This window comes from Neolamprologus brichardi, chromosome 5 (genome assembly GCF_056152115.1).
Source record: "Neolamprologus brichardi isolate AB-2024 chromosome 5, ASM5615211v1, whole genome shotgun sequence".
Classification (NCBI taxonomy): Eukaryota; Metazoa; Chordata; class Actinopteri; order Cichliformes; family Cichlidae; genus Neolamprologus; species Neolamprologus brichardi.
In genome coordinates this window covers 5538239-5564713 of record NC_142108.1, presented here as the reverse complement: position 1 = coordinate 5564713, position 26475 = coordinate 5538239, and the positions used below count along the sequence as shown (strand labels likewise).

General features: G+C 42.2%; 1 protein-coding gene across 5 annotated transcripts in view; it reads right to left on the bottom strand.

Annotated features, from left to right (window-relative positions):
* frmd4ba (FERM domain containing 4Ba) overlaps positions 1–26475 on the bottom strand; it is a 41729-nt gene that overhangs the window by 1365 nt on the left and 13889 nt on the right. Inside the window, exons 1-23 of one of the 5 annotated variants that reach the window (XM_035905016.2) lie at positions 25153–25434; positions 21008–21073; positions 20800–20894; positions 20561–20653; positions 20205–20289; positions 18856–18912; positions 18448–18470; positions 14477–14560; positions 13643–13708; positions 13010–13067; positions 12497–12583; positions 7551–7627; positions 6129–6267; positions 4839–4980; positions 4607–4740; positions 4411–4527; positions 3793–4021; positions 3597–3653; positions 3373–3508; positions 2401–2562; positions 1548–2305; positions 1318–1444; positions 700–942 (exon numbers count right to left, since the gene is read on the bottom strand). In XM_035905016.2, coding sequence (XP_035760909.1) covers positions 700–942; positions 1318–1444; positions 1548–2305; positions 2401–2562; positions 3373–3508; positions 3597–3653; positions 3793–4021; positions 4411–4527; positions 4607–4740; positions 4839–4980; positions 6129–6267; positions 7551–7627; positions 12497–12583; positions 13010–13067; positions 13643–13708; positions 14477–14560; positions 18448–18470; positions 18856–18912; positions 20205–20289; positions 20561–20653; positions 20800–20894; positions 21008–21073; positions 25153–25314 — 3197 coding nt within the window. In that variant the 5' untranslated portion in view covers positions 25315–25434. Of the gene's footprint in view, positions 1–698; positions 943–1317; positions 1445–1547; positions 2306–2400; positions 2563–3372; positions 3509–3596; positions 3654–3792; positions 4022–4410; positions 4528–4606; positions 4741–4838; positions 4981–6128; positions 6268–7550; positions 7628–12496; positions 12584–13009; positions 13068–13642; positions 13709–14476; positions 14561–18447; positions 18471–18855; positions 18913–20204; positions 20290–20560; positions 20654–20799; positions 20895–21007; positions 21074–25152; positions 25435–26475 lie in introns of those variants that run through there. The other 4 variants (XM_006784735.3, XM_087840525.1, XM_035905017.2 and 1 more) reach the window with 4 other exon arrangements.

Genomic DNA, 26475 nt, shown 5'->3' with positions numbered 1-26475 from the left:
AAACACATGGCCTTCCAATGCAACAGTGCTCAGGGGTCACATTTTCCCTTTGCCACACAAGTGCTCTCCCACCACCACGAGGCACCAAAGTTCGTCAGTGAAATCAAATGATCTGGTGCTTTCTGTCAGTCCCTGCTATGCATAAAAATTAACACATCACCATCACCACGTGGGGAAGTTTTTACACTTTCTCACCCTTTCTTCTCTCCTGTGACTTTGATTATTGGGGGGGAGGGGATAATTTTCCTGGTCAGTAGCATAGGAAGCACCACCACACCTCTCTAAATACCCAGGGGGGCATGCCATCCTATCACATCCTCGCCACTCAAACTCTGGGAGACATCTGTGCATGAGAGGGGGCAAAGGTCAGTGGTGAATGGAAGCACATGGGCAAAGAGTGGAGGGAAAAAACAAACAAACAAAAACAAACAAAATCTTGACAGTAAAGGAAGACTGCGGAGAAATGTGACCACTGGATGACAATGTGGCAGTTGAGGAGGAAGTAGGACGAGCATATTTATATATTTTTCCTTAAGGAAGCCATGCAATCACAGTATCAGACATGACACTGAATGATCAGTCAAACATCTCAAAAATGCAAAGTTCACTTCAAAACATCAACAAGCAGACTCACGAGTCAGACTGCGGGCACACTAAAAGAAGCAACTGCACGGGGTCTGGCCGATGCTGTTTACTTACTACGAGCTACCTTTAGAAAAAGACACCTTACTGAGCCTGTGCCCTCTGGAGGATTGTGGCTGCGCAGGGCTGGAGGCCACCTGCCTGACCCGACAGCCAGGGGAGTAGTAGGAGGAGGGGGAGGGGGAGGGAAAGGAAGAAGAGGGCAGGGAGGAAGTGGAAGGATAACCAGAGGAGGAAGAACTAGCAGGGATAAAGGCACAGCGCCTCTGGCCATCAGGGCTGTGCCAGGAGTCGCCATATCTATAAGAGAGCAGGGGCCAGTGGACAGTTAGGGAGAGCAGAACCATTTTTAAGCTCTTAGGAGGAACTGACTGCAGGCAGCACAGATCCTCTAATCCCATCAATGAATACGGCTGTGAAATTAAACACTGGCCTGTTTGTGGATTCAGTTTCATAATTTATAGGTGAAGGTAAAGAAAAGATGACATTGGCAACACATTATTTCACATTGCTGATGGGTGTAAGGGATAAAAACACCAAATAGCAGCTCGTGTTTTCTGTAGCCATCCCCTCTAGGTAATTAAACACTAGCACTTAACTCTGAGGATAAGAAGGATCAGGGAGTGGCTTATTGGATAAGTAGAAGAGCTGAGGGCCAGGTTTTTTTCCTCTTACCTGCTGTGGGTGGAGTGGGCGTAGGGGGCTGTGCTGTAAGAGTAAGACTGCGGTGCATGCACGGGCATGTCATATTCCAGCATAGCACTGCCGGTCATGTGACTGTGCCAGTTTCCACTGGAGGCCACTGAGGACATGGCAGAAAAATGGTACAAGTCAGAAAACAACCCACCAACATGTAGAACCAGTGTTAGAAACATAATTCAGAGGACATTGTGAAATTGTCTAACCTGACGAGTAGGAAAGGTTCCTGCTGTAGGCTTGTGGTGCATGCGTGGTTGGATAGCCCAGACTCTGCTGGGAGCCTCTGTCATACTCATAGTCGTACGCAGCCTGTTTTTGTGCAGTGTTGCGTTTGTACCAGCCTCTCAAGTGTTCAGCCACCAGGGCCTTCTGGATGTTCTTGTTGATCTGTTCGTTGCTTCGAGGCACTGGACGCTGCCTGGATGGCCGTATCGTGGCGTACACGTTCTGTGATGCACCATCTATCTCGTCATTACCGTAGTGACCATACACGCTGTGGCTTTGATAAGCTGTTTGGGTGTGGTGGTAGGAAGGGTTAACATTATAGTGTCCCTCCATTTCATTGTCGTAAACATAGACTCCATTGGAGTAAGGCTCCGGTTCTGGGTAGTTGGGATAGCCTGTGACATAGTAGGCTGTTGTGGTGGGCCGAGCCCGAGGCTGGTAGGCATAGCACCGAGTGTCTGGCTGAGCCAGGTTGGGCATGCTGCCCGTGTTGGCGTACATGTCTTTTCTGTGGCGCCCGCGCACTCTGCGCCCGTGGGTGTGGTTACCAGGGACGCTGTATTCCACACTAGACTGGCTTGTGTAGGAGGAACCGTCATCGAGCATTTCGGTGCTGTTGCTGCGTCGAGCTGACGGGACAGTCAGTGTTGGCATGGTTGGTTTGGTCTCGATCATGAGCTGAGACTGTGACTCCAGACTCCCGCTACGCTGGCGGAAGTGTTGTGGAGAATCCTCTGATCTGCAATTAAAATTAAAGTTTAGTGAATGTAATGCATAAGAGCCGTTTATGAAGCGGGTCTTCAAAATAATGAAAGAACTACATAAAGCTCATACCTCAGCTGTGTGCTGCTGTATGCGTTGCGGGTGAGGAGGGGAGTGGGTGGCATGCTGCGTGCATCACGTGGCTGCCTGGAAGCTGCTTTACATGGGCTGCTGTAGACCGATAAGGTGTCATTGTGACTGTAATGGTGCGCTTCCTGGTCTTGGTCAAACAATCTAGAACACAGATAGGAAATATGTTCAGATGATTAACACCACTATCTTCTCGACAATAAATCTAGGAAAGGAAGAAAAAAAAGGAAAAAACAAAACAGGGTTTGCTTGACTGCGGCACTTTAGTCATTCCTTACACCTGAATGAGTTCCACTGCACAGACCATTAATCTTTTCATGCAGCAGCAAGCATTATGACTTTTACCCCCCTTCTTTTAAATGAACCTGAGAGTAAAACATCACCCGCACCACTCTAAACACTAACGCAGTAGCTGGTGTTTAAACAACATTTCCAGCACCGCCTTCTGTTTCCCTTTTCCTCTCAGCTTGGGATTGTTGTTTGCTCCTTTACAGGCAGAGACATGTTGTTTTTTCATCTATTTTTAAAGCCGGTGTGTTTGGGCTGATAAGCAGACTGTTGGAGAGGCAGGAGAAGGAGGGAGGAGGTTGACTGTCAGGAATGTAGCTCTGGATCTACTCTACAGGTCTGTACTAGCTTCACGCTTCAGGCCCCTGGAGAAACAACAGGCATTGCGTATCTCCACAGAAAAACAGTTCAGCCATGTTTCCCTGTCATCAGTCATCATACCCATCAATCCAGCCGTTCTCTCCACTTGCCTACACGTATCTTTGTTTTTATTTTCTTGCATTTTACACGCATACTTCCAACTGCCTGTGTGTTGAGCTCTGCCAAAAAGTGATAATACTGTGTCTGAACAGAGTTGTGTAGCTGCTCACATTCAGTCTCCTCTTCAGTCACAGTGTTAGGACACTAATAAAGTATGCTCCATGAGTGTGGGTGCTGGTCGCATACCTGCTGTCTGCGAGCTGGTCATTGGCAGAGGCTCGTCTGTCTTTGTTGTAATGAGCATCCAGAGTGTCTGCGTGGTGTGGTCTGGGGGAGTATTGGACTGAACGAGACCGCTGCCTCTGGGAGCCAAGCTCATCATCTGGGAGTGAAAAGGTCATTGTTTTAAGTATAACTCATTCATAAATGAGATGGGGATTAGGAAGCCCATGCACACTGAGCACACTAACCATCATCCAGAGTGAGGCTGTCAGATAGCGAGCTGAGTTCTGAAGGCTGGGGATCATCTGGTCAGAGGACAGAGAGAGACAAGTGTTCTAAGAAATGTCTCTGATATTATTATTCACAGTCTTGTCTCATTATGACTAATGTTCTACAAGCTCTGATATGCAAGTATGTGTCACTGCCACTGTTCGTGAAATCTACCTCGTAAGATCAGTGAGGCTCTCTGAGTGGGTTTCTGTCCTTTTTTGACCCTGTAGTCGTTGATCTGCTTCTCAATCTCTTCCAGGTTTCTCATAGCGTCAAGATAGTTGTGTTTCCTTTTCCTTTTCACAGTCTTGCACAGGTCAGCCTCATTGGCTAGCTTCATGGCTGCTTCCACAATCTTTTGCTGCAAGGCAAACCGACTCTCCAGATTCCTCAGATGTGGATCCTGTAGGAAAACACAAGACTGACACAGTTAATGGGGACTTTCCAAAAAACACAGATCTTGTCAGAGCAGAGGCACCCATATGAACAAAGAAACAGACATAAAGCACTCAAAGCTAAAAACACAAAGACATCAGTCTTTTAGTGTAATTTTATATACTCATCTTTAGATAAAGACAGAAACTAGGTACATCTCCCCATAAGAGTCTCATATGATATGTTACACAATGTAGGCTTAAAAAAAAGAACTGAACTCCAAAAGCCTGACTTTAAAAAGTCAGCTGATCTAAATGAGCCGTAGCTAAACAACAACAGTGGGGCACTAATGGTGTTCCAAGTGTCACAGCAGCCTCACACAGCAAATCCACAGCACAAACAAATATCTGCATTCACCTCATCATAGGGGAAAAGATCATCCAGTTTGAAGGCTGTCCCAACACGCCGTCGCACTTGAGGAACCTTCTCACCTGTGGCCAGGGGATATTCCTTAGGCAATCTTCCTGTAAGCTCCTGCAAATGAGAATAGCAGCCAGAAGTCAGCTGAGAATTTGACACTTTTGGAAACAAATCCAGTAAGACAGACACTCACAGCTTCTCTTAAGCAGATCTTTTTCAGTTCTTCAAGTTTCGCTGACAGTTTGTCTTGAAGTTCCTTTTCCTTCTTTTTCAATTCAGCGATCTTCTCTTTCTTCTGTTCCTCGCTGACTTCAGAGTCAGCAGAACCTGGAACAGGGACAAAATAAATAAAAAAAAATTAATACATTATCACCTATCAATCTGATGTAGAATAGAAGTCATTATTTGATTATCTGTCTGCTTACCAGTTGAGATGAGGCTTCCATTGCTGGCCATTATTAGATGATTTTTGCTTTCAATACTGGAAAGTTTAGTGATCCGGGGGGCGGAGATCTCAGTGAGGTCTACTGCGATGTCTCCTGAACTCCTGGTAGTGGTCATCTTTGACTGTAAGTGAGGAAAGAGAAGATTAGGAGGAGAAAAGGGAAGGCGATAGTATTTAATTTTATTGATAGCACAGTGCATCGTGACGGCTGCAGTGGCATGCTAAATATTTATCATCAATTGACTTCATTGACTTCCTGTGCATGGCATCAAACCTGACACGCCATGCGCCTCCAAGACATAGCCTGAATAACTTCATATAACTGCAACCACACACACTCAACCATCTTAACTATAAAATGCACATAACACACATAACACCTGCCTCAGTGCTCAAGCCCAGTGTGCATTTCAGGAAGAGTTGAACACTTGTTCTAGGATCTTTGCTTTTAATTCACAGTGTATTTTACCTTTCTGTGGTTTCCAAACTAAATACTTTCTTTGTGCACATGTGCCTTTACCTTAAGCTACAAATAAAACAAAAATAGGTAAAATACTACAATTCTATAATGAATACTATATGCACAACATCATAAAAGTATTTCCTGGGGTGCAATTTCAAGCACTTTGTGCACTTTCAGTTTCATTTTGCAGAAGTGAATTAGAGAGGGTCTGGTTACATGAATTATAACAGCTTTTACACTTAAGACCTAACAACCTTCCTACATAAAACTCAATGGCTAGGAATCTGTTTACTTTAAAACTGGAAGCCCTCGATAAACTCTGAGTCAAGATATTTACACTAGTCACGAGTAAGGGACACGGATCAGGCAGTGTATCACATGAAGAACAGTCATTGTTGTAAAAGGCTGTGAGACAACAAACCGTTTAAACATCATTTGGTCACTGTTCAAACTGAAAAAGACTGGCAAGCTTTTCTTTGTTGCAATCCATCTAGAGGTTACTCCTTTTACAGCCTACTGAAAATAGGTCAACACCACAAGACAAACTAAAAACATATAACAAGAAGATTTAGCATTCAAAATTTAAAAACTAAAAACAAGGAAAAAGTCCGTTATGGTCTCTTCAATCTTATGATTGACTCTACTCCAAGAAACCACCATGCATATTCTCTAAACACATCAAACAGTGTAAATTACTGTGGTAAACTGGTGTAGACTGTTTCTTTGTGTTTCACAATAGAAAAACAGGCAGACAGTGTGAACAAAGCAAAGTGAATCATGGAGGAGAAAAAACAGGCAGACACTCACTTTGCTTTGCTTCATGTCCAGGTAGAACTGGTGCTGACTGATGGCCATCACCCAGATGGTTTTAATTAGTGAATGGCTGGCATACCACGTGTGAATAACCAGGCCAGACTGTCCAAAGGTTCGCTTGGTCACTGTTCTACTGTAGAAGATAAGATAGACATCCAATACTTGCTGTATTGCAGATACAATCTGTTTAATTGCTTAAATTCGAGTGCCTATAATATGTTCATTTAAAGATTCCTCATTTTATTTTGGGTGTGTACCTAAAGCCCAGTGTGCCCCAAATAGTCCCAGGAAATATAAGCCAAACTAATGCTGGTCTAAGATCTGTTGGCTGGTATCAACAGTATGAATCTGGTATGTATCCAGAAAAGACTACTCGTCACATCATCCCATAAAGCACAAGGTTTTCATCAACTTGTTTTTCATGTATTTATATTACAAAAATATATTACAAAGGAATGACAGTAAAAAAGAAAAAAAATCCAGCCAAGTTTAGCTTCCACTATAGCACAAGGAGAAAAAACAGTAACCCACAGCCAATTCTTATTTATTGTTTTCAAATCAATCTTTAAGTCATTTTTGATTGTCCCTCAGTATTACGGTGTTCACTTAGCTCTGGCCTGTGGGCAAATGATCAAATGCTTACGTCAGCCACATTAGCTCACAGCATAGTGCAACTACAGACTCTCCTATTCTTGTGAGGACACTGTCATCAAAAACTAATCCACCGGGTGCTCAGTTTCTCAGAGAGCATTAGAAACTCCTAAAAGTCTGCTCTTACTGGCAGCAAAAGAACATGCTTTTTTTGTGGATGAAACATTTTAAAGTCAGACCTAGCAGACACAGCTCTAGCAAATTGGCGAAAATGCAGAATGCGAGGCAGTCATTCTATGCTTAAAGGCGTGCCAAACTAGCTGCTAGCTAGTTAACCTGATTACAGAGAGATAACATGGATAACACATTTATATGGGTACATAAAGGAAGTAAGGGCTCAAGTGTCAACGAAGCATTTCAAGTAGTTCAGCAACAGTGTTTGTTATCCAATACAGAACCCGTTACATACATAACAGCTATATAACAAAGGAGGAATAATTTTAAATCTGAAGCTGTCTGTTAGGTTTAATAATGGCTTTAACTGCTGGAAGTGGCACATTAAAGCTTGTGTTAAGGGCAGAGGGCTTATAACAACCTTAGAATAATAAACAGCCACTGAGCAGCAGGAAAAGACTCATTTAACAGACATGTTAAAAGGCTTTAACAAGGTGTCCTAAATGGGCCAGTGGCTGCAGATGACCTTCACAGTGTGTAAGGTGCAGGATAAGGAAGCAAGAGCAGTTGCTAAAATGGGAACACTTCAGAATACAAGAAAAGCAGCTATTAGGTTAAGTGAAGATAAAGTAAGTGGGTTTGTCTTCTGACCTGTGTGGGTCGTTCACTTCCACTGAAAACTTCTTCTCACGGAAATACAAATTCTCCAACCGCTTCCACTGAAACAACTGCAGAGACACAGAGAGGGTTCAGCGGAAAGGAGGGGAAGGGACAGACAGACAGATTACACATCACTGAGCACACATCAGCCAACACAACACTATAGAAATATGGATTGACATTACATGAACAACAACAACAAAAAAGCTTTCCATACAAGAGGAATCAATACCACCAAAAGATACTAAGCAGAGAGGTGGGTAGATTCAGCCACAGCAGCCTGCCTGTGAACACTGTTTATAACGTATACAAAATAACTGCTCAAGTCATGAATGGGACTCAGTGGGCCAGCCAGTCAGGTGTAAGTTCAGGCTAACAAAAGAGTAATTATGAAGCTGCTGCAACTGCAGGAACAAAACTGTGCCAGGCAGCAAGCCAGCTTTTCATTTCTCTGTTGAAGAGAACAGACACGACTTCTCTGTGTCAGAAGAAACATCTGTTCTACCGATACTGAAACAACTCAAACAGATTTAAAGTTTTTGTTGCCTTTCAAGAACTCTTCTCTGCTCACGTACAGGAAAAAACATAATAATAAGACCAAAACAATGGGGCTGCCAGTGTTCATAGAAACTGCTTTACCTGATACCAACTCACAAGACAAGGACTGAAACGCCAGTTTCAACCATTGTACAAAAACGTATATATATACACACACACACATGCTTTTTGGGATAAGAATCCAGTATCCAGTTCCATTTCCAGAGTTTATTCTCAGTAAAACAAGTGCAGCACATCACAGCAGTGACAGACACAATGCTTTACACATTACAGAAAGCACAGCACACTAACAATCTAGAGAAGAGCACAAAGATACTAAAACATGCCAACTTAAAGATTATTTAAATCAGCCTGACAGGTAACTAGTGGACACCACAACATGGCTTACCGTGAACGTTGTATCTGTGCTTATCAAATCTCTGAGGAATTCTCTGGACTTGTATTGAATCCTTTGACTTTCCCACAGGGCTTGAGCTTCTTCGAACAATACTCTCTCTTGTCTGTTGTGAAGCCAGATAGGTGTTGCAAGAGTTTTGGTTGAGATAGCCACGCCCCCCCCCTCCTTAACCCCAACCCCTCCTCCACCTCTCTCTCCTCCTACGCTAGCAGGGACACCTCCTGCAGCCTCCAGTGCTTAGTACTGCTCTGCACTCTCCTTTCCCCCCCTTCTCTTCTACGCAGCTCTCTTCCTTTTTGGTCAAACCAGATAAGCAGGTTGTACACAACTATTTGATGAACCAGATATTTCACCTTTGCTCTGCTTACTGTCACTCACAGACATTTAAATGCCCCACACTAAATGTGGGAAGTGTTCTGCCGCCCTTACTGTAAACAGAAGACAGAGCACTGCCATGTATAATAATCCACTACAACCATCTCCCCCACCAAGAAAACATGCTGGCAATAAGTAACTTTGGGCTAATAATTAATAGCAGTGGCTTTCTTTGCCATTGTGAGAGCAAGTGAGCACACAGCATGGCCCAAATTACCCCACAACCTGAGCCTACAATACTGAAACTGTACATAAATGCTTAGTTCAAACAGGGTATTCCAGCATGGCAGATCATTCCACTAAATACTGCACTCCTAGCAGCTGGTAGGCACATTTAAAGACCTCATTTTCTTGTGGGGGTCTTCACGAAAATTACCACTGTCTAGTCACCACCATTTAGCATCAATCACACAGTAACAACTGATACTTGTGTTGGCTCACTCATTCTGCTAGAGAAACTCCACACCTGTGTGCCAGCGCATAATAAAACTCTGAGGCGGCTTCTGGTAGAACCACTGTTCGAAAAAATGTTAGAGATGTGACACACCTCAAACTCGGCAATCACGAGACCTCTCAAAGAGGAAACAGTCCATGAAATCACCCAGATCACATTTAGAGAAAGCAGAATCAGTTTGCTAAAACCAGAAAACTAACCGGAATTAACAGCACACAAAAATTTTCTGTCTTCATTTTCTGTCATCTTCTTTGTTTTTGCCAAATGTGTCATTACAGGTGGAAGTGTGCCAGAAATGCCTGTGGTTTCAGATGGGATCAGGCTGTTCTCATAGAGACACACCCACAAGCCCAAGGACCCCCAGGGCCACAAGTCCTAAAAATCATACATGGATTTTAAAAAGGAGCCCTGACTCACATGCCAATACAGAAAAAGATCTGCCACACCCATCACAGAGTACGTCACATACCAAGGCTCTACTTGAACACTGTACATTTCCACGGCATGACACAACATGACACACAGCTCAAAGTTGTGATAAGCTGATAAAAATGTAGCTCCCGGAACAAAAAGCATCCTGTTTTATTTCATAACAGGAGTAAAGCGAGTTGAGTGAAAATAGGGAAAAAAACAAAAAAACTAAAACACACACAATAGAAAAGTAGTTTGTTCAGTTTTTATTTTTCTTGAACAGAGAGTGAGAACACTTTTATACCCCCAGCTGACACTGTCTCGTAATGACCTGAAGACTGGTTTTGGTTCTGCTGGCTCATCGTACGTGTGGACCAGCATGCGGTCCCATTACATGAAGGGAGAGAGCCCAAGTGACGCAGAGAGAGAGAGAGACTGACTCCTGGTTTAATTTAAGAAGAAATTAAATGTCGACTTGCCATCTGCCTGAGTCCCAGAAACAGTTGTGGCACTCCAGTTTTGCTCCTTCATATTAAAGCATCACAGGCTTCCTAATTACAATTCTGCATCTTTTTCCTCCCATTCCACATTCAGATCTTTGGGATACATAATCAGTGGGTGTTATCTACATGCTTATATACAGTTCCATTATGTATGCATGATGGAAGCGGGAGAGTATTCACTTTACTAAATATGTCACTTTTCTAAAGCACAGCAGGGAAAGGGGCCTTTTCAGTTTCAGGGTATTCAGTTAAAAGTGATCAAAGTGGGGTGTGTGAAAAGAAGATAATATTGGGTTAAGCTATCATAGCTGCTTTTTAGTTTTACTAGACTTATACAATCAAAAAATAAAAAAGCAGCACTGAGCAAATGCTTTGTCCTCTTTAAATCAGCACTACAACAATGGCAGCAAGTACTAATTTTCTGTTATCTATTTAATGAAAAACTGTTCAAAGCAGCATTGTTGTGAAGGGAAAATGTTCACACAGAATTGAAAATTACATTTAAAACTGCCGTGATGGTCAACTGACCTCCCCTTAATACTAAAATCCAGCACCTCACCCACATCCACAGATAACTGTTTTGTTTTGTTTGAGCAATTGTGTTCCCTCTAAGACACACACACACACATAATTACCATAATGAATGTAGCATGCTGAGAGGGGATGGGCAGGAGGCAAGGAGGGATGGGATGGGTGGAATACAAGGGCTATGAACTAAGACAAGAATACTACCCGGATATAGAGACCTCCCTTCAAGGTAAAGGAAAATGAGGGAAACCGAGGCTTCTAATTACCAGCAAGAACAACAAAAAGAGTTATTAAGAAAAAAAAAAAAGCCACATTTCGCCCCCCAACAGGAAACTCTTATGAAGTTTTTATGCTCCTGCCCTGAGTAGAAGACTTAGAAAAGGCAAAAAGGCAGTCTTGCTTTGGATGAACATTTCCAACATCCCAAAATACAAATTCTACCTATCCACTTGGCTGTCGAGGAGAAAACTCTGGTCCCAAAGCTTTGCTGCTTCCCTGGAGCACCATAATTACCCCTCGTATAGGACTGCTGGGAGAGCCACGCTGTGCGTCTGCCCATTAATGCCTTGCCTCAGTACTGCACACCCTGCTATGTCAACAAGTTCATACTGTATAAAAGCAGCTATGATGAGACTAAAGAAAGAGGCCAGCGAAAATGCCTGGGTAGAACATTATTAAATGACACCTCCCAGACAAAGGAGACAACAATCACGGACACAGCTACACATTAAGAACGTTTGCCCTATAAGCAGGGAATTTTTAAACTGCAATGGATACTATACAAACTACATTATTACCAGAGTGATGTTTTAAGACACACACCACTACAAATTCAGTACAAGTTATAAGTATAATTTTAAAGCCACTAATCTTATATAACTGGAGTAAGCTACAAATTATAGAAAAAAACTGCTTTGCAAGAGCTGTTATTTTTATTTACTTTAATAACACACTGGCCTGGTGATATGTTTTTAGAATTAATCAAAAAAGGACTATGACACACTATTTTTTCAAAGTGTAGGTCTTTGTGTATTTTACCACTTAAACTTAGCAAGCAGATTTTATAATCCATACCACTCTGCATTCCACCCCTGCTAATACTGGTCCATACTGTATTTACTCCTGCAGCCTTGAAAGCACTACGCACATACTGACACTCCAAAATATTTCCCCCCCATCTGTGTTCCTCTTTCTCCTGACTGGCATGGGAACCAGAGTCTTAATTACACCTATTTACAGTCTGGATGGATCATTAACCAGCCAGCAAGAAACACATGAGTGGAAGCAGAGTTTTCATCAGACAAAGCCTTTCAATGACCCTCAATGCATCATACTTCCACAAACTTAAGAGCTTTCAACTTTACATTCGATGAGTGACTTGATCAAGTATTAAATGGCACTTGTAAGAAAGCCAGGTCTATTTATAAAGCCCACACCCTAAGCTAGTCTGAGTAACTTTGCAAACCAAACAAAAGTAACAAACAAGTAAAACAAGTAAATTATAAATAGGAACGCAGATCCAAACCAAAATTTAACATATCCCTTTTTTAGTCCAGGCTCTGTGTCTCCATAAAGTTTCATGCAATTTGGCAAAGTAGATTCATCTGACAAACAGATGAATGCAGTACAAGTATACCTTCACCAAAGACAGGACAAGAGAAAGAAGAGCAACTGTGGCAAATACAGCAGCTATAACGAGAGGTCAACCCACCTGTCGAGGTTTCAGCTTATCCTGCCAATCGTACTGGCCAATGCCTTTATAGCTGACTCCCAGCCACCACGGTATTCCTTGCTTGTCCTGCAGGAAAGCACACACATGCAAATAAACCACACTTTCACTCCTTAGAGGTAACTTTATTGGTGTGTCTAAAAAAAAAAGAAAGAGGCCTGTTACCAAAGTAATTACCCTGTTAGGCTCACAACAATTGCAACTCAAGAAGAGATCAAATACATTTAAGCTCTTAAAACTTCAACACTGCTGTTTGATCTCCTCACACACCTTGATTTAATTAGGTTTGGTAAGGGAAAAAAACTGTGCATGAATGTAAGAAAGTGAGAAAAGCTGAATGGATAGATTGCTGTCTTAGCTGAATCAAAAAGCTCACATTTCAACCATCATGGGAAAAAAAAGTAGGAATAGGGGTTAGATTGATGTGTTTAGATTAGATGTAGACGTAAGCTTGTTTTAATGTTAAGCTACTGTATGACAGGGCACTGCCATTACCTTCACTGGGTAATAATGGACTCCATATGTTGGCAGGGACTCCACCAGGGCCAGATACCTTCAGTGAAAGAGGAACAGGTTAACAGGAATTCAGCCACTTACACTTCATCACTGTCATCTGGCTGCTGTAATACAACAGACTGAGTGGGATTTAAGCTACAGCCATTGAGAAGCCACAATCATTTGAAGTGGCAAGCTGATCGATTTGTTTCAGGGCTGTGACAGAGTCCATTGATCAGTTCAAGGGCAGAAATCATCGGAGTGTAAATGACCCAGGGTTGCACAGAATTACAGTCCTGGGAAAAACAGTGCAGGGCTGACACTCTCCCAAGGCTGGCTGGCAAACTGCCCACTCTAAGAGCACCTCCTCTAATTAATGACACATTCTGGCATGGTGACAGTCACCTCTTAAAACAACAGCCACCACAGAGCAGACATGTTAAGTTAAAGAGTAAGACCTGATGTAGAAGCTGCTGTAATGCAGAAGAGAAGTTCAGCCTTAAATCATTTTTAGTCTCTCTCTCTCTCTCACACACACACACACACACACACACACACACACACACACACACACACACACACACACACACACACACACACACACACACACACAAAGTTGTTTTCATGACTTACTGAACAATGGCTTGCCCTCTGGTCAGTCCTATCAGCTTCTTGTAATGTTCAATCACTTTTTCCTCACTGTAAATGGATAGATAAAACATTTAATGAATAATCCATCAAGTGTAGCATATTGAAGCCACAGAGGGATTGCTGTGCGAGGGCCATTTCTCCGACACACTTTCTGACTGCTCATGCAGAAAATGCAGTCTGCCCTACTGGCTTGCTAATGGCTCTCGTCTACCTCTCCTGCAAACGCCTCACATTTACATCCCATTGTAATCATTTCTTAACAGCCACACTGCAAACATACTGAAACTTAACACACAGAGAAAGCAAGAACGACAGACATGTACATGTGGTCACCCAAGCACCATAACAATGTAATTTTACAATAGGATATTGAACTGCTGTATCAGCTTCAGAGACTGTAGCAGCCTCAGATGACCAAGATAAGCAAGAGCAAAGTGGATTGAAGAGGCAGACAGTGATCTTTCAGACAGTCTGTGGCTGTCAGCACCTCCCAGTGCTCTCCAGGACTAATGAGCAAACGTAATTAACACGACCCAGACGCTAATGAGTCACCCTGTCAGAGGAAAAAGCTTCTGACAATAAGAGACTGGGTCTGCATTCAACCTTGACACCTAAAAAAGCTCATCAGAAGAGTTAACTGCTGGGTTCAACCAGGCGTTGCTGACCAGTGAGCAGATTTGTTAGAGTTGTGAAGAAAGGGGCTGTGGTGTTGGCTGAAACCTAAGTTTCTTTGGTGCTAATCCGAAACAACTTAATCATTCATTATCCTCGTGCATTTTGTGGTTTTCTCAGACCACAAGATCTCAGATATCTTACCAGTAATTGAGAGACGGGTGTTCCCTTAATACCCTGGTGGGCAGGACTGGTAGCTGTTTCAAGTCTGATGTAGCAGTTTCAGCACTGGATTGGGAAAAAAAATTCTGTTAATTTACAGTAACAGAAAAAAGTTATTGTGCTATCCTTTATTGCTGGCAGTGTGACAGTAAAGCACCAAAACTGCACCGATTATTGCCTGTCAACACACAATATTGTACAAGACTTCCTATGCATGGGAATCGTGCTTACAAGTCCAAGGTATCCTGTTTTGGCCTTAAAGTAAGTGGCCTGTGCCAGAATGTTGACCATGAGTAAAGCAAATTTCAGTGTTTACGCAAAAATCTCAACCCAAAGTCTAAAAATGTGTCGAGAGCATTTCTCCACATGTTCGGACTTTCACAGTGTGTTTTGGATTTCTATCTTAAGGCATGGCAGCAATAACTCACCCTTGTAGATCTTTAGAAAAGGTGCACTGTCAGGATATTGTTTTCATCTTTCTTATCTGAGGTAGAAAGAGTATAACGTCCCGCCAAGACAAAACTTGGGCTTTATTCATGTCTTGCCAGACTTAATTTGCGCAGCACATGCAGAACTTTTAAGTCACAAAGGGCTTGGAGAAAAATAATCTCTTAAAAAATATCAAAGCCGTTCTATGCAGGTTCTCCGCAGTAAGCCACTTCAGTTATGTAATTTACTGCATGTAAATAATAGTATATCGATTCCTCTTTACGGGTAAGCCAAAGAAGGGGTGCTCTCATGCACAAACCAACCAACTGTTGTAATCACTTTATCTGTACAGAACTGTGGTGTTACTGACTGTCAAGGTCTCTGATACTGAACTATGAGTCACTGCAGCCTCTTGTAGATGGGAGCACTGGGTCTACAGTTTCTGTCAGACAAAAACGGCTCAGGCTTGGCGGGCCAGTCCACTGGAGACCTGAACAAAAGCCATTCACAAGCACTTGGCAGCCTCTGCCTGTGTTGAAAAGTACTGTATGGGCCAGTCCTATTACAAAACAATCCATGTCTTCTCAGACAGGCCTATAATATGTAGATCACACCATATTTAATATAAAGCTATTAGAACATCCTCAGCTCTTGTGCTATCTAACTACATTACAATAACCTTGAAAATAAGTATTGAATGACTTTAAGATCATAACCATTTAACCTCAAGCTGACTTTGTGGTCATCACTTTAGCTCATCTTCTTCAGAGAGTAATGGAATCAAACGGTAAGACGGAACCCTAACAATCCAGCTATGCGAACCTGCTCCCTAAACCAAAGGAAAAGAGTGAACCACCACAAGGACAGAGGCTCCTGACTCATTCTCCCCTGTAGTTACCTCTCCTAGGTTGACTGGGTTTTGCTGCCACGGCAGCTGTGTGTTTGATGGCATACATTTTATGGGGAGCTGGGGCCTGGTGTTGTCGAGGTGATCTACTCTGCAGCCGCACTGCCGTGTCAGCAATCTGGAATTCATTACTATGTCTGTTATCTTCCCGCAGAATGCAGCGTGGGGGCAATTCCTACACCCAGTGCAGCCCAACCCGGAGCAGCCTACCCAGTGTGGGAGCGATAATGCTCATGTGTCAGCTGTTCCACAGGGCTGAGACATGGCGACTTTGGAAGGGAGCACAATGAGAGAGCTGGTTACTGTGAATCGACCACTAACTACAGGGTACACCTGCAAATAGAACTGAAGACCAAAACTGTCTGGGTGTAATGCCGGTTTATGCGCCGCACATTTTGAACTAAACAGACACTCAAGTTAACTCGAAATCATCAACAGATGAATAGACAAATGTCTGAAGATTACGTTTGAAGGTAACTACAATTACACAAAAGAAAGAAAAAAAATCCCCAGCCGCTCTTAAAACTGTAAGGCATAATTAAAGCCATCAATCAGTTCAGTGATTTCCAATGCTTCCACCAAACCCCAGAGAACTGCTGAAACTTGTTGCTGTGAATTATACCTGCAGGTGCGAAGAGGACAGCAATAAAGTGTGAATCAGTATGCAATACTGCACAGGAAAAGGAATTCTAACACAGAACACAATGGGAGACCTGATGGCACATTAATTCAAATCACAGCAGGGGGCCAGCCCACACCAAAACAAAAGCATGACTACAGTGAGTCCTCCTGACGCCAAGTTGTCTGCAATTGGACAGTGGGTCTGGCTCATCCCTCTTAAGGCAGCTGTGTCTGTATGCGGAGGGCTCCCTGACTCCTCCGCAGCTAATCTTTACTGCTCCAGGACCCTTCGCTGATACAGTATATGGGAGGCACATTCATATGCTTCCTGAGGGGATTTACTTGGCCTATTCTCTCACAGGAGTAGAAATAAAGGAGATCACTGACAGGGATGAGAAATACTTCCACAGAGAAGTGGGGGATGCACCAGGACAATAATAGTGGTAGATAAATGGGATGGGGGTGCTATGATCAAGTCAGACAAGAAAAAAAGTATTTTGCCACTGAGGGAAATCCATTCTATTTATTAATGTGTAAAGTAAACAAAATCTATTGTGTTTTACAGCCTAAAATCTAGCAACCACAATGCAAGTAGATATCCCTGCAAATACAGACTAACAAAACTCCCAAAAAACTAAAACAGAACTGTTTGATTTGGAAACTTCCCATCATCCTCTCTGATTCTTCCAGATTTGTTGGCCAGTTTTCTTTTATTGTGCTTTCAGAGTCAGGGCAAAGTACAGCCCATCCCTACACCCACATGAACTGAAAGTTCAGACAGTAAAGTGCATGTTACACTTTAAGGATATAACAAGCCTGAAATCAAAACACAAGAGGAATAAATCTGCATTGAAGCTATAATAAATGGTAATTAATATTTATCAGGTCAGTCGCGTTTGTAATAAAACAGAGCAAGTTAATGAGCACAAGCAGATGCAGCCAAGTTGTGTTTTTCCATTTTTTTCTGCAGGAGAACAAAGGCAAAGCTTTGACAAGAGGTTGAACTGCATTTTCAGCATTGCATATATACCACCATTCAAACAACACAAGCGCACTCGCCTTACAAAGCACAAATCTTTGTTTCTGCACAATGGACGGAGAGGCCTTTAGAGGCAAAGCAAAGAGACAACACATGCAGGTTCAGGCTGCTTCAAGCTGCTTGCTCATTCAATCAAACAGGCCAGTGTTTACTAGTGGCAGCAAATGTCCTTCACTTCTATGACTGGAGGGGGAAAAAAACAAAAAAACAAACAAAAAACTCCACACACTTTATCACTAGGCAGGCTTCTGAGAGCAAGTTGACTATGAAAGCATTATCACAACTAATGAACAGATTATTGAGCTCTGGAACAGAATCTCCCACTAGTGTCATCGACCCAATCGTGTACACTACGTCCCATGTTTGTACATGTGTCATTCAGGCCATGTTTGTCAGGGTACGTGACATTTATTAAGAGATGACGCCATCACTACATGCCAAACAGTAAATCTGTAAAGTGTTCCACATGTTTAGAGCATAAACACGTTGCATCATTGCATATGCATACGCAAAGGCAGGAATTAATAGTAAATCTGTCTTTGAAAGCACTATGTGGATAATGCCAAGCCACATGAGGTTCAGGTAAATGCCAGAAGAGCAACCAGGAAAAAAAGAAAAGAAAAAGAAAATTATTAACTCAGATAAGTCCACCATAATACAAATCTGAGCCAGCAAGTTGTACATTAACAGACAGCCATCGTTTAAACAAACAGAACTGACCAATGAACTTGGCAAACTCTGCTTCCTTTATATAGATGACAGGAACAAATACTTTATAGATTATGCAAAGCCTGCCTTCAAGTGCAGAACTTAAGTTATAAAAATGTGTATGGAAATCCGTTTATCCAATACATCAAAACATATTTCTAAACTTCAACAGATAGTACTGTTTTGAATGAAAATCAACTTGATGTAATAAAGACCTTCGAGCCAGGCAATATTTCAAGGGGTTCTTACCTGCTGTAATCTCCTTTGGCCTCCTAAAAATGGGAAAACAAAGAAATTAGTGAAAATATTGCTAGAAAAGTCAAGACTTAATAAACTGTGCTAGTAGCTAACATTACCGCAGAGGTCAGTCACTACAAAGGCAACATTACATAAGTAAACATCAACACGTTTAATTTAGAATTTCATTCATTTCAATAGCTAATAGCTAAAAGCAAGCATGTAGTCGAAGCATAAGGTGATTTTAGACGTCACTGTTGATATAAAAAGGCACAGTTTGGTTAACAACAGCTCCGACTGTAGCCCCCCCACCCCCTCAAGAGACAACTATTTTCAAATGTTGCGAGCCCACCGAGCGTCCTCGTTTGGGCTGAGTGACAACACTTTAGCCTGGAAAGGCTGCGACAAACTCTTTCTTACCTGCAATGCGAACGCAGCTAACTTGAACACATTTTCACTCTCCACTTCAATGGTCTCCTGTTGTTAAAAAAAAGGAGAAGAAAAAAAATTGGCAAGGGTATTTAAAAAGACAATGTGTAGCCCGTTTGAAACACTTGACTTGAGAGAAAAACCTTCCCGTCCCGTACCTCGGTCCCACCGTTACCGACTGAACCACTCTCGCAAAGTCAACCCCGTGTTACAAAAAAAAAAAACTGCCCGTGAAGAGGATTTAACATGTTTTTCAGTCCCCGAATTATCCAGTCGTTTACTCTAAAACGTAACGCACACACCGGAGTGCAGAGAGAGCCTGGGTTAATGCCCTGACTGAAGTTGCTGCCCCCTCGGCAAAGTGGTACGGTCCGAAAGCAGGTTCAACAGTCTGCGTCTCCCATGGAGATCAGTCTGCTCTCCCCGCGAAAAGAAAAAACGGCAACCGCAACGTTTGATCACGTGCTGCCTTCATGTGCTCCTCGTATACCCCACGTTCCCCTGTCCTCTTTTCGCAAATTTGCGCAGAACTTCACACATTAAACAGTTTATTTCAAAATGATTAAACATAATCAAACACTAGTATCTATTAACGTTTATTAACTCTTGTCAGCAAGTAGCATAATAATTTTGCTTAATTTTTATAAATAATTTAACTAAAATACAAAGGGAAAGTGACTGCGGAGCTCTGAGTTTTTCATTTCTGTGTTGAAACCTTTTGTTCTGTTTGAATGTACCCTAAACATTAACATTCGACTTTGATAACACCGTTAGTAAATTAGAACAACACTAGGGGTTTCCAATTGCCACCGAAAGCAGCATTCTGCTCTTGAGCGGTAGTAGACGGACTACTGAGAGATATAACAGTATATTATGAATAAATATTACATAGGCACAACAATTCAGTGTAAAGAACCATGAGCAAAGGAAATCAGTGCACAGCAGGATATGTGAAGTTGTTACATCTGAAGCAAAATGATGGGGATTTGTGATTTGTCATGCTAAAACAATAAGAAATCAAAATGGGCAATATTAATTCTGTAGAAAAGATTGTGCATGTTTTATTTTTAAAATGTGCATCATGTAGATTTTTTTCTTAACATTTACTCAAAATTAAATTACCCTGAGCTGTTATGCATCTTCCCATAATGCAATCAGCTATTGTGTGCAATTTATTAAAATGCCAGTTTTGGATACCCTTATACAAAATATATAAAATTTTTGTTTTGTTTTTTATATATATTTTGCTTCAGATGTAACAACTTCACATAGCCTGCTGTGAGCCTATTTTCTTTGCTCATATATATTATATAAAACACATTTTGCTCGCAAACACTTACATTAAACACTAGAGATTTAGCATTTAGGAAGAACAGCTCCACTGTTGTGTTCTCTTTCAAGAGGGTGATTTTCTCGATGTAAAACCTGTGAAAAGTTTATTTTGGGTCAGTAAGGCTTACTAGAAACAGATTGCCAGTGCAAGTCAGCCAGTGTTTGAGCATTAAGCACATCATCATGTTCAATACAGTAATGCTGTTTGGAAGACATACAGCTGGATTTAAACCATGTTCCATTACTGCCACCTGCTGGTCATGACAAAACAGTGGATGTTGCTTCAAAACGGGGCTCTCATTATTATAGTGTGTAGAACAATAAGACATGATAGGCTGATGCTTCCAGTAAAACACTCACTCACCTCACAAGGAACTTGAGCTCCAAAGGCCCTGAAGTCTTGGAGAAGTAATGATCGAGGACTTTACGATCTAGCTGGAGCCAGTTGCTCTGGCCACTGAGCAGGGTTAAATTGCAAAAGGAAAAAAAGAAAATCATGTTTGCAATACAGCTATTTTTCAATTATTTCCCTTTTATTGTTAAAGTAAATTTTCCTCAAGTGCACTTTTGCATTAAAGTGTACACATGTGGAAATGTACTTACGTGTCATCTATGAAGCACAATCCAAAGTACTCTTTCTCCTTCAGGTTAAAATGTGACGCTACCAGATCTAGCAGTTCACGGGACAAAAGCTTGGGCTGTAAAGTTTTAAATAATATGCAGGAGCTCAGTTTAAACTACTACTATTATTATTTTTTTAAACATAAAACACCATAAATACAATGTGAAATAAATTAAAAGGGTGACGTACCTGAACCAGCAGCTCCAGCTTGCGGTCATCAAGGAGGTGAACTTGGCACAGGCGGCCCTCTGTCATCTAGAGGGGAGAAACAAAGACAACTCCTGTAAAACAACACCAGAACACCTCACTGTCTCCACATCCACCTGTGCGTCTCAGCTGTGCCTCCACTGTTTCAGGCCCTCTTCAGTGTCACGATTGGCTTTGTGATGAAGGAGTGAATAGGTAAGAAAATCCACAAGCTAAGCACCCATTTGGGACCCACGCTCCCAAAGATCAAAGTCTTCACAAGATCATTCTCTTTACATGTCTGAAAACTATTGTTTAAAAGTCCACTGGCAACACTTTGGCCACAGGTCTGTCTGCTTTTTATAAGGCCACAGTGAATCTCAGAAAAAGAGTTGGAGATTCTTTTGCCGCCAGACAGGATCCCATATCCTGTCTGCTGGTGTGTCCTTTTCACCCACATATCCTTCCTCTGCATCAACACTAGTCCTATGAAAACGTTTAAGATGTCGTCATCCCGCTTTTTCCTCTGCTGTAAAGAAAGAGCAGTGAAAGACAATGATGTCCTCCTCCAGAGTTTAATTGAATTCCCAGTCTATTGTTTATGATGAATGGTTTGTAAGACTCATTATGTTGCAGTCAGCAGAACTGTCTTTCACTGCAGAGCACCGTAAACATTATTGTCTTGTGATAACTTATAATTTAATTTTTTAATTCAGCGTGTTGAGCTGCCACCAACACTTTGATCTGGTTCTGATCATTTGAGACGTGCACACTCCAAGTGCCATTAATACAGAAAAGGGATTTCTATGTAGCACTGAGGAATGCAGCGACACTGCTATATTTATTTCCTTGTGTTAACATATATTATTCCTTGCTAGTGGAGGTATCGGTCTGTTACAATGTACTATAAACACACTTCATATTTGCAGGCTTTATTCAAACACTCCTGTCTGTAGAGTAGCTGCATATAAGGCTGCCATGAGCAGCTGCTAGCTTAGCTTGGCATGATGATGGGAAACAATGGGAAGCAGCTAGCTTGGCACTGTCAAAAGGAAGTTCAACTACAAGCACAGCTGAAACATTGACATGGTTCAATGTTATTTCATCTTTCAAAAACTTCATTCCCTCTTAGTTTGACCTGCTCAAAGTGGTTTTTGTAATATCATGTAGTAGATTGAGCCTGTGAAACACACTAGAGGGAAGAAGCGCCAGCAAACACAATCTCAACATATAAGAAAGCTTATAGTGATAATGATAAAGCTTCTCATTGGGGCTGGATCAGGTGATCATTTAGTTAAGATAGTAATAGGCCCCAGCTGCTGTGCGCTTGCCATGACACACTGAGCATTTCTTCATCACTGGAACTCTCCATGTGTTTATACACCACTATGCTATTTCATCTTTTATTTTGAAAGTCTGGCTTTCTCGTACAGTGTCCTTTGTTCTGCCTTCCTCCATTCACCCCCAACAAGTCGCAGGACAGGACTGCCCCTCCCTGAGCGGGGTTCTGCTGGAGGTTTCTTCCTGTTAAAATGGAGTTTTTTCTTCACACTGTCTCCAAGTGCTTGCTCATAGGGGGTTGTCTGACTGTTGGGGTTTTTTCCTCGGTCATTGCAGGGTCTTTACCCTACTTGAGGTGGCAACTTTTGGGATTTGGTGCTTTATAAAGGAAATTGGGTTGAGCTGAATAATGTTTTTAATGCAATAACAGTGTCTTTATGAGATGGGTAACTTAGTTCAGTTAGCAGTACTTTCCTACTATCTGATCTCAGCAACACTAGGCAAACCCGTAATGTCAAGATCTGCTAACTGCATGTTAAATGTATTCAGGTTACCTTTTATTTCTCTAACTTCAGCTACCCCCCCCCAAAAACAAAAAAAAAAACAAAAAAAAAACAAACAAAAAACAAACCCATGACATTCAGCTAGTTGGCCTCTTTGGAGGTAACTGAGGGTCACACTGACCTCCATTCAGGGAGACCACAGGCAGGGAAGACGTCTTCTGGCACTGTGTTAACCTTAAGTGTACTAGGACATATCGTTCTCAGCACCACAACAGAGCAGTCATTTCACTTTTATACAGCACAGGCTGCTTTTCCAAGCTGCTGTTTTTCAACACCCAAAACCTCAGTGAGACTTACGCTTCCAGAGACAGCTGGATGCGTGTGTTCGGTTGTGTGTTCAGTCATGCTAACTTTTTACTGTGCCATAATTTTGCTGAAAGCTGTAAAGTTCCAGATTTTAAAACGACCTCCTCCGTCTACTGTGCACGTGTCCAAAGGTTTAAGCCTCTGAATCTCTGCCAAAGACAAACATAAAGAATCCCAGCAGCTTGACTGTATGAGAAACACATCTTTGGCAGCTTTGTTGTGGTCTGCCCATTATGTGGTTCTCTTTTCATACTTCTTTGTGTCTTGCTCTCTTTTGTCTTGTGTCTCCTGGGCTTTCTTGTCTGTGTCTGTCAGTGTTTCTTTCTTATCTTTTTGTGTGCGTCATGTCACGTTTTTACTCCTGCTTTTTGTTGTTGTTTTTTTTTCTAGCATTGTTATTGTCACATGCCTCTTGATTGTGTTGACCAGAGTCTCATTAATTCCCTGTGTATTTAGATTCCTGTCCCCCCTTTGTTAGACATCAGTTTAACTGTTTACTGGCCACCTGTACGGTTGCCTTTCTGATTTGGTGTTGTGCTGTTTGATCCTCTGTTGGTTTATGTTTGAACTGTGTCTTGCAACAGTTTTGGTAAGTCGTAATAAAGCTGATATTGTTATATTACCTGTTAGCCACATTTTTGCATTCAGGACTCTCCTGAACTCCACACATAACAAGATTTGCCTTGATAAGAATTATAGTAGATGACAGTAATGTCCATTGTTTAAACAGGGATTAATCACTATAGCAACCCTTTTATGAGTTGTTGTTGCTGTCCAAGCCACAGTCCTTCCAAAAGCCTATCTATCAATGCTGTATTGTTGTAAGCCGTGGACATCAAAACAGAAAGAAAGGGACAAAGGTCTTTAGATAATGGTCCGATTTTAAACTCACAGCCAGTCGTTAAAGTGAGCTCACTATCTAAAACTGTGTGGGACACAAAGCCTCTCATCCATAAGTTTTCACTCTCCGTGTCAATGTTTAATTATTTGTTAAAAGTGTCTATAACGGTATCCTGTCCTCCGTAAAATAATGTGCACAGCAGAAACAAGGTCTTGTATCGTTCTTTATGATGACTAAAATCAGGTTATCAACTCACTAAATTAACCCATGGTTTCCCAATCTAGTTATCAGTTCATTCAAATAATACAGGCTGTATTGACATGGATAAGTAGTGGTTATACAAAGAAAAACAACATTCTAATATTATAAATATATGAAGAGGTTAAACAAATAATACAGACTGAAAGCTACACAGACAGGCCCAGCTTGATGCTTCAGAGATTATTTCTAGGAAACAACAAACTTTTCAGTGACATAGAGGAATGCTTACATTTAATTGTTGTATTATGTGCATTTTGGGGGTTGAGGAAGTCAATTTCAAGTACTATGAAAATGAAAATAGCGCTGCTTTAAAATTAAAGGGATGTGAGTCATACCTGTCTTTTTTCAGAACTCCTTTTCAAAGAAGTCAGTGTCAGGTTTTCTGTTTGCTCTTTCAAAGACACAAATGAACTTTACCTTCACATGATAGCATGCAGGGAAAGAGCAAAACCTGAGAGAGAAACCCGAGTCTGCCCAGATGACGTCCATGAAAGTGAGATACGTAAACCACGCAGACAGCGCTCAGGTGTTCCAGGAACCACGCATTTCAAAGAAAACTTTGGAAGTGCCCCTTGTTACCCGGACGCCGAGATCAAACGGCCGGTCACGCTGCTTTCCAAATGATTACCACGTGTCCTGGGAGAGGGACCCTTGTTAAAAAACAGACTTTGTGACTCAGCATGAGGCAGCCTGTGCCTCCTCACGTTCACACAAATAAACGCATGCATGCACTAATGAGCCAGATGAGGAAAATCACTGACTCACTTCAGTCAGAGGAAAGTTTGGCCATAAAAATCCAATACAGTAATTAATCACAAGTGCTGCCCAGGCAGCTAGTAAAATCAGCTTTATCTGACTTCCTCCCACTTGAGATATTTACACTAATGCCCTCATACCTGGTAGCATTTCCCAATCCTGAACCAGGCTTCTAGGAAGCGTCTGCATGGCATCAGCCCACGATTGTACCAGCTCCTCAGTGTCTGATGCGCCAGGCTCCAGACGAGCTGGCTACCCGATGCCACCAGATCCTCCATCCCACGTATGATACGCACAGCCATGTCCGAATGCTCTTTCTCTCCGCTGGCCACCTTTCTTTCTTCTTCTACTGGTGACACCTTGCACCTTCAGAATGAGTAGAAGAGCTGATCTGTGGACCACTTTGTTTTGCTTGAGAGCAACAAGCTTAAAGGGAGCACTCACTCCAGCACACACAAACGCACACACAGACACACACACTAGTCTACTATGTCTCCCCCAGCTGATGTAATGTCAGTGAGAGTCGGCGCTCTGGAGAGGCTGGAGCAGAGCAGCGTGCCTCCGGCTTGGTCCTGGGCCCCCGTCCAAAACACTGCCTCACAGAGTGCAGGGGAGGGCAGGACAGAACCACAAAGCCCCTGCTGCAAAGGCTCCATCTCCCACCACATAAACACACTTGTATACTAATACAACTTACATGCGAACAAACCTCAGCTGGCCACTCTGAAGTCACACAATCGTTCATCTGTGGCTCACAGTAGTATAATGTTGAATTTATTTATTTTTTGAGGGGGGGGGGGGGGGGGGAATTGTGCAAAAGCGAATGACTACATCTCTCGCATTACTTTTTTATTTCAGCATTTATTTCAGTTTCATTGTCTGAGAAAGGGTGTGGGAATGGTCCGTCACTTTGTCTGTGATGTGGGGAGCAATTTCCTGAGGAGTCCAGACATTCCCACCCACTATATTCTGCAGAAGCACTAAAAATAATTGGTCCTGTTTGGATCAGCATGGCTGGCAAAACTGACGAGGCAAAACTAAAAGTGATACCGTCTGGGGAAAATCATTTGGGAGGGCTCTGATGCAAACACGCCTTGTTTCTTCCTTTCATACGGCTGTAAATAATAGGTGAACTTCACACGTGAGCTGAACACCTGAGTCAGACCTACAACTTGGAGAAGGTTGAGCAAAAACAGCACGAAAGGAGAGATGGGAGATTGCTGCGGCTCACGTGGAAGCAATATCCGGATGTTTGTTTATGTGATCCCAATTTCTGAGAAATTTAAAAGTGGCCGCAGACAACAAGGTGCCGTTTCAATGAACATGATCAATGTTACCGTCTGCAATGACAACAAAGAAGAAGGGTGGAGACAGAGGTGAGAGAAGGAGCCTATTAGTGAAAATTGTGTATTATTAATTACCAATAAAAAAAGCAGGGCAGGAAGTGAAGGTTTGTGTGTAAA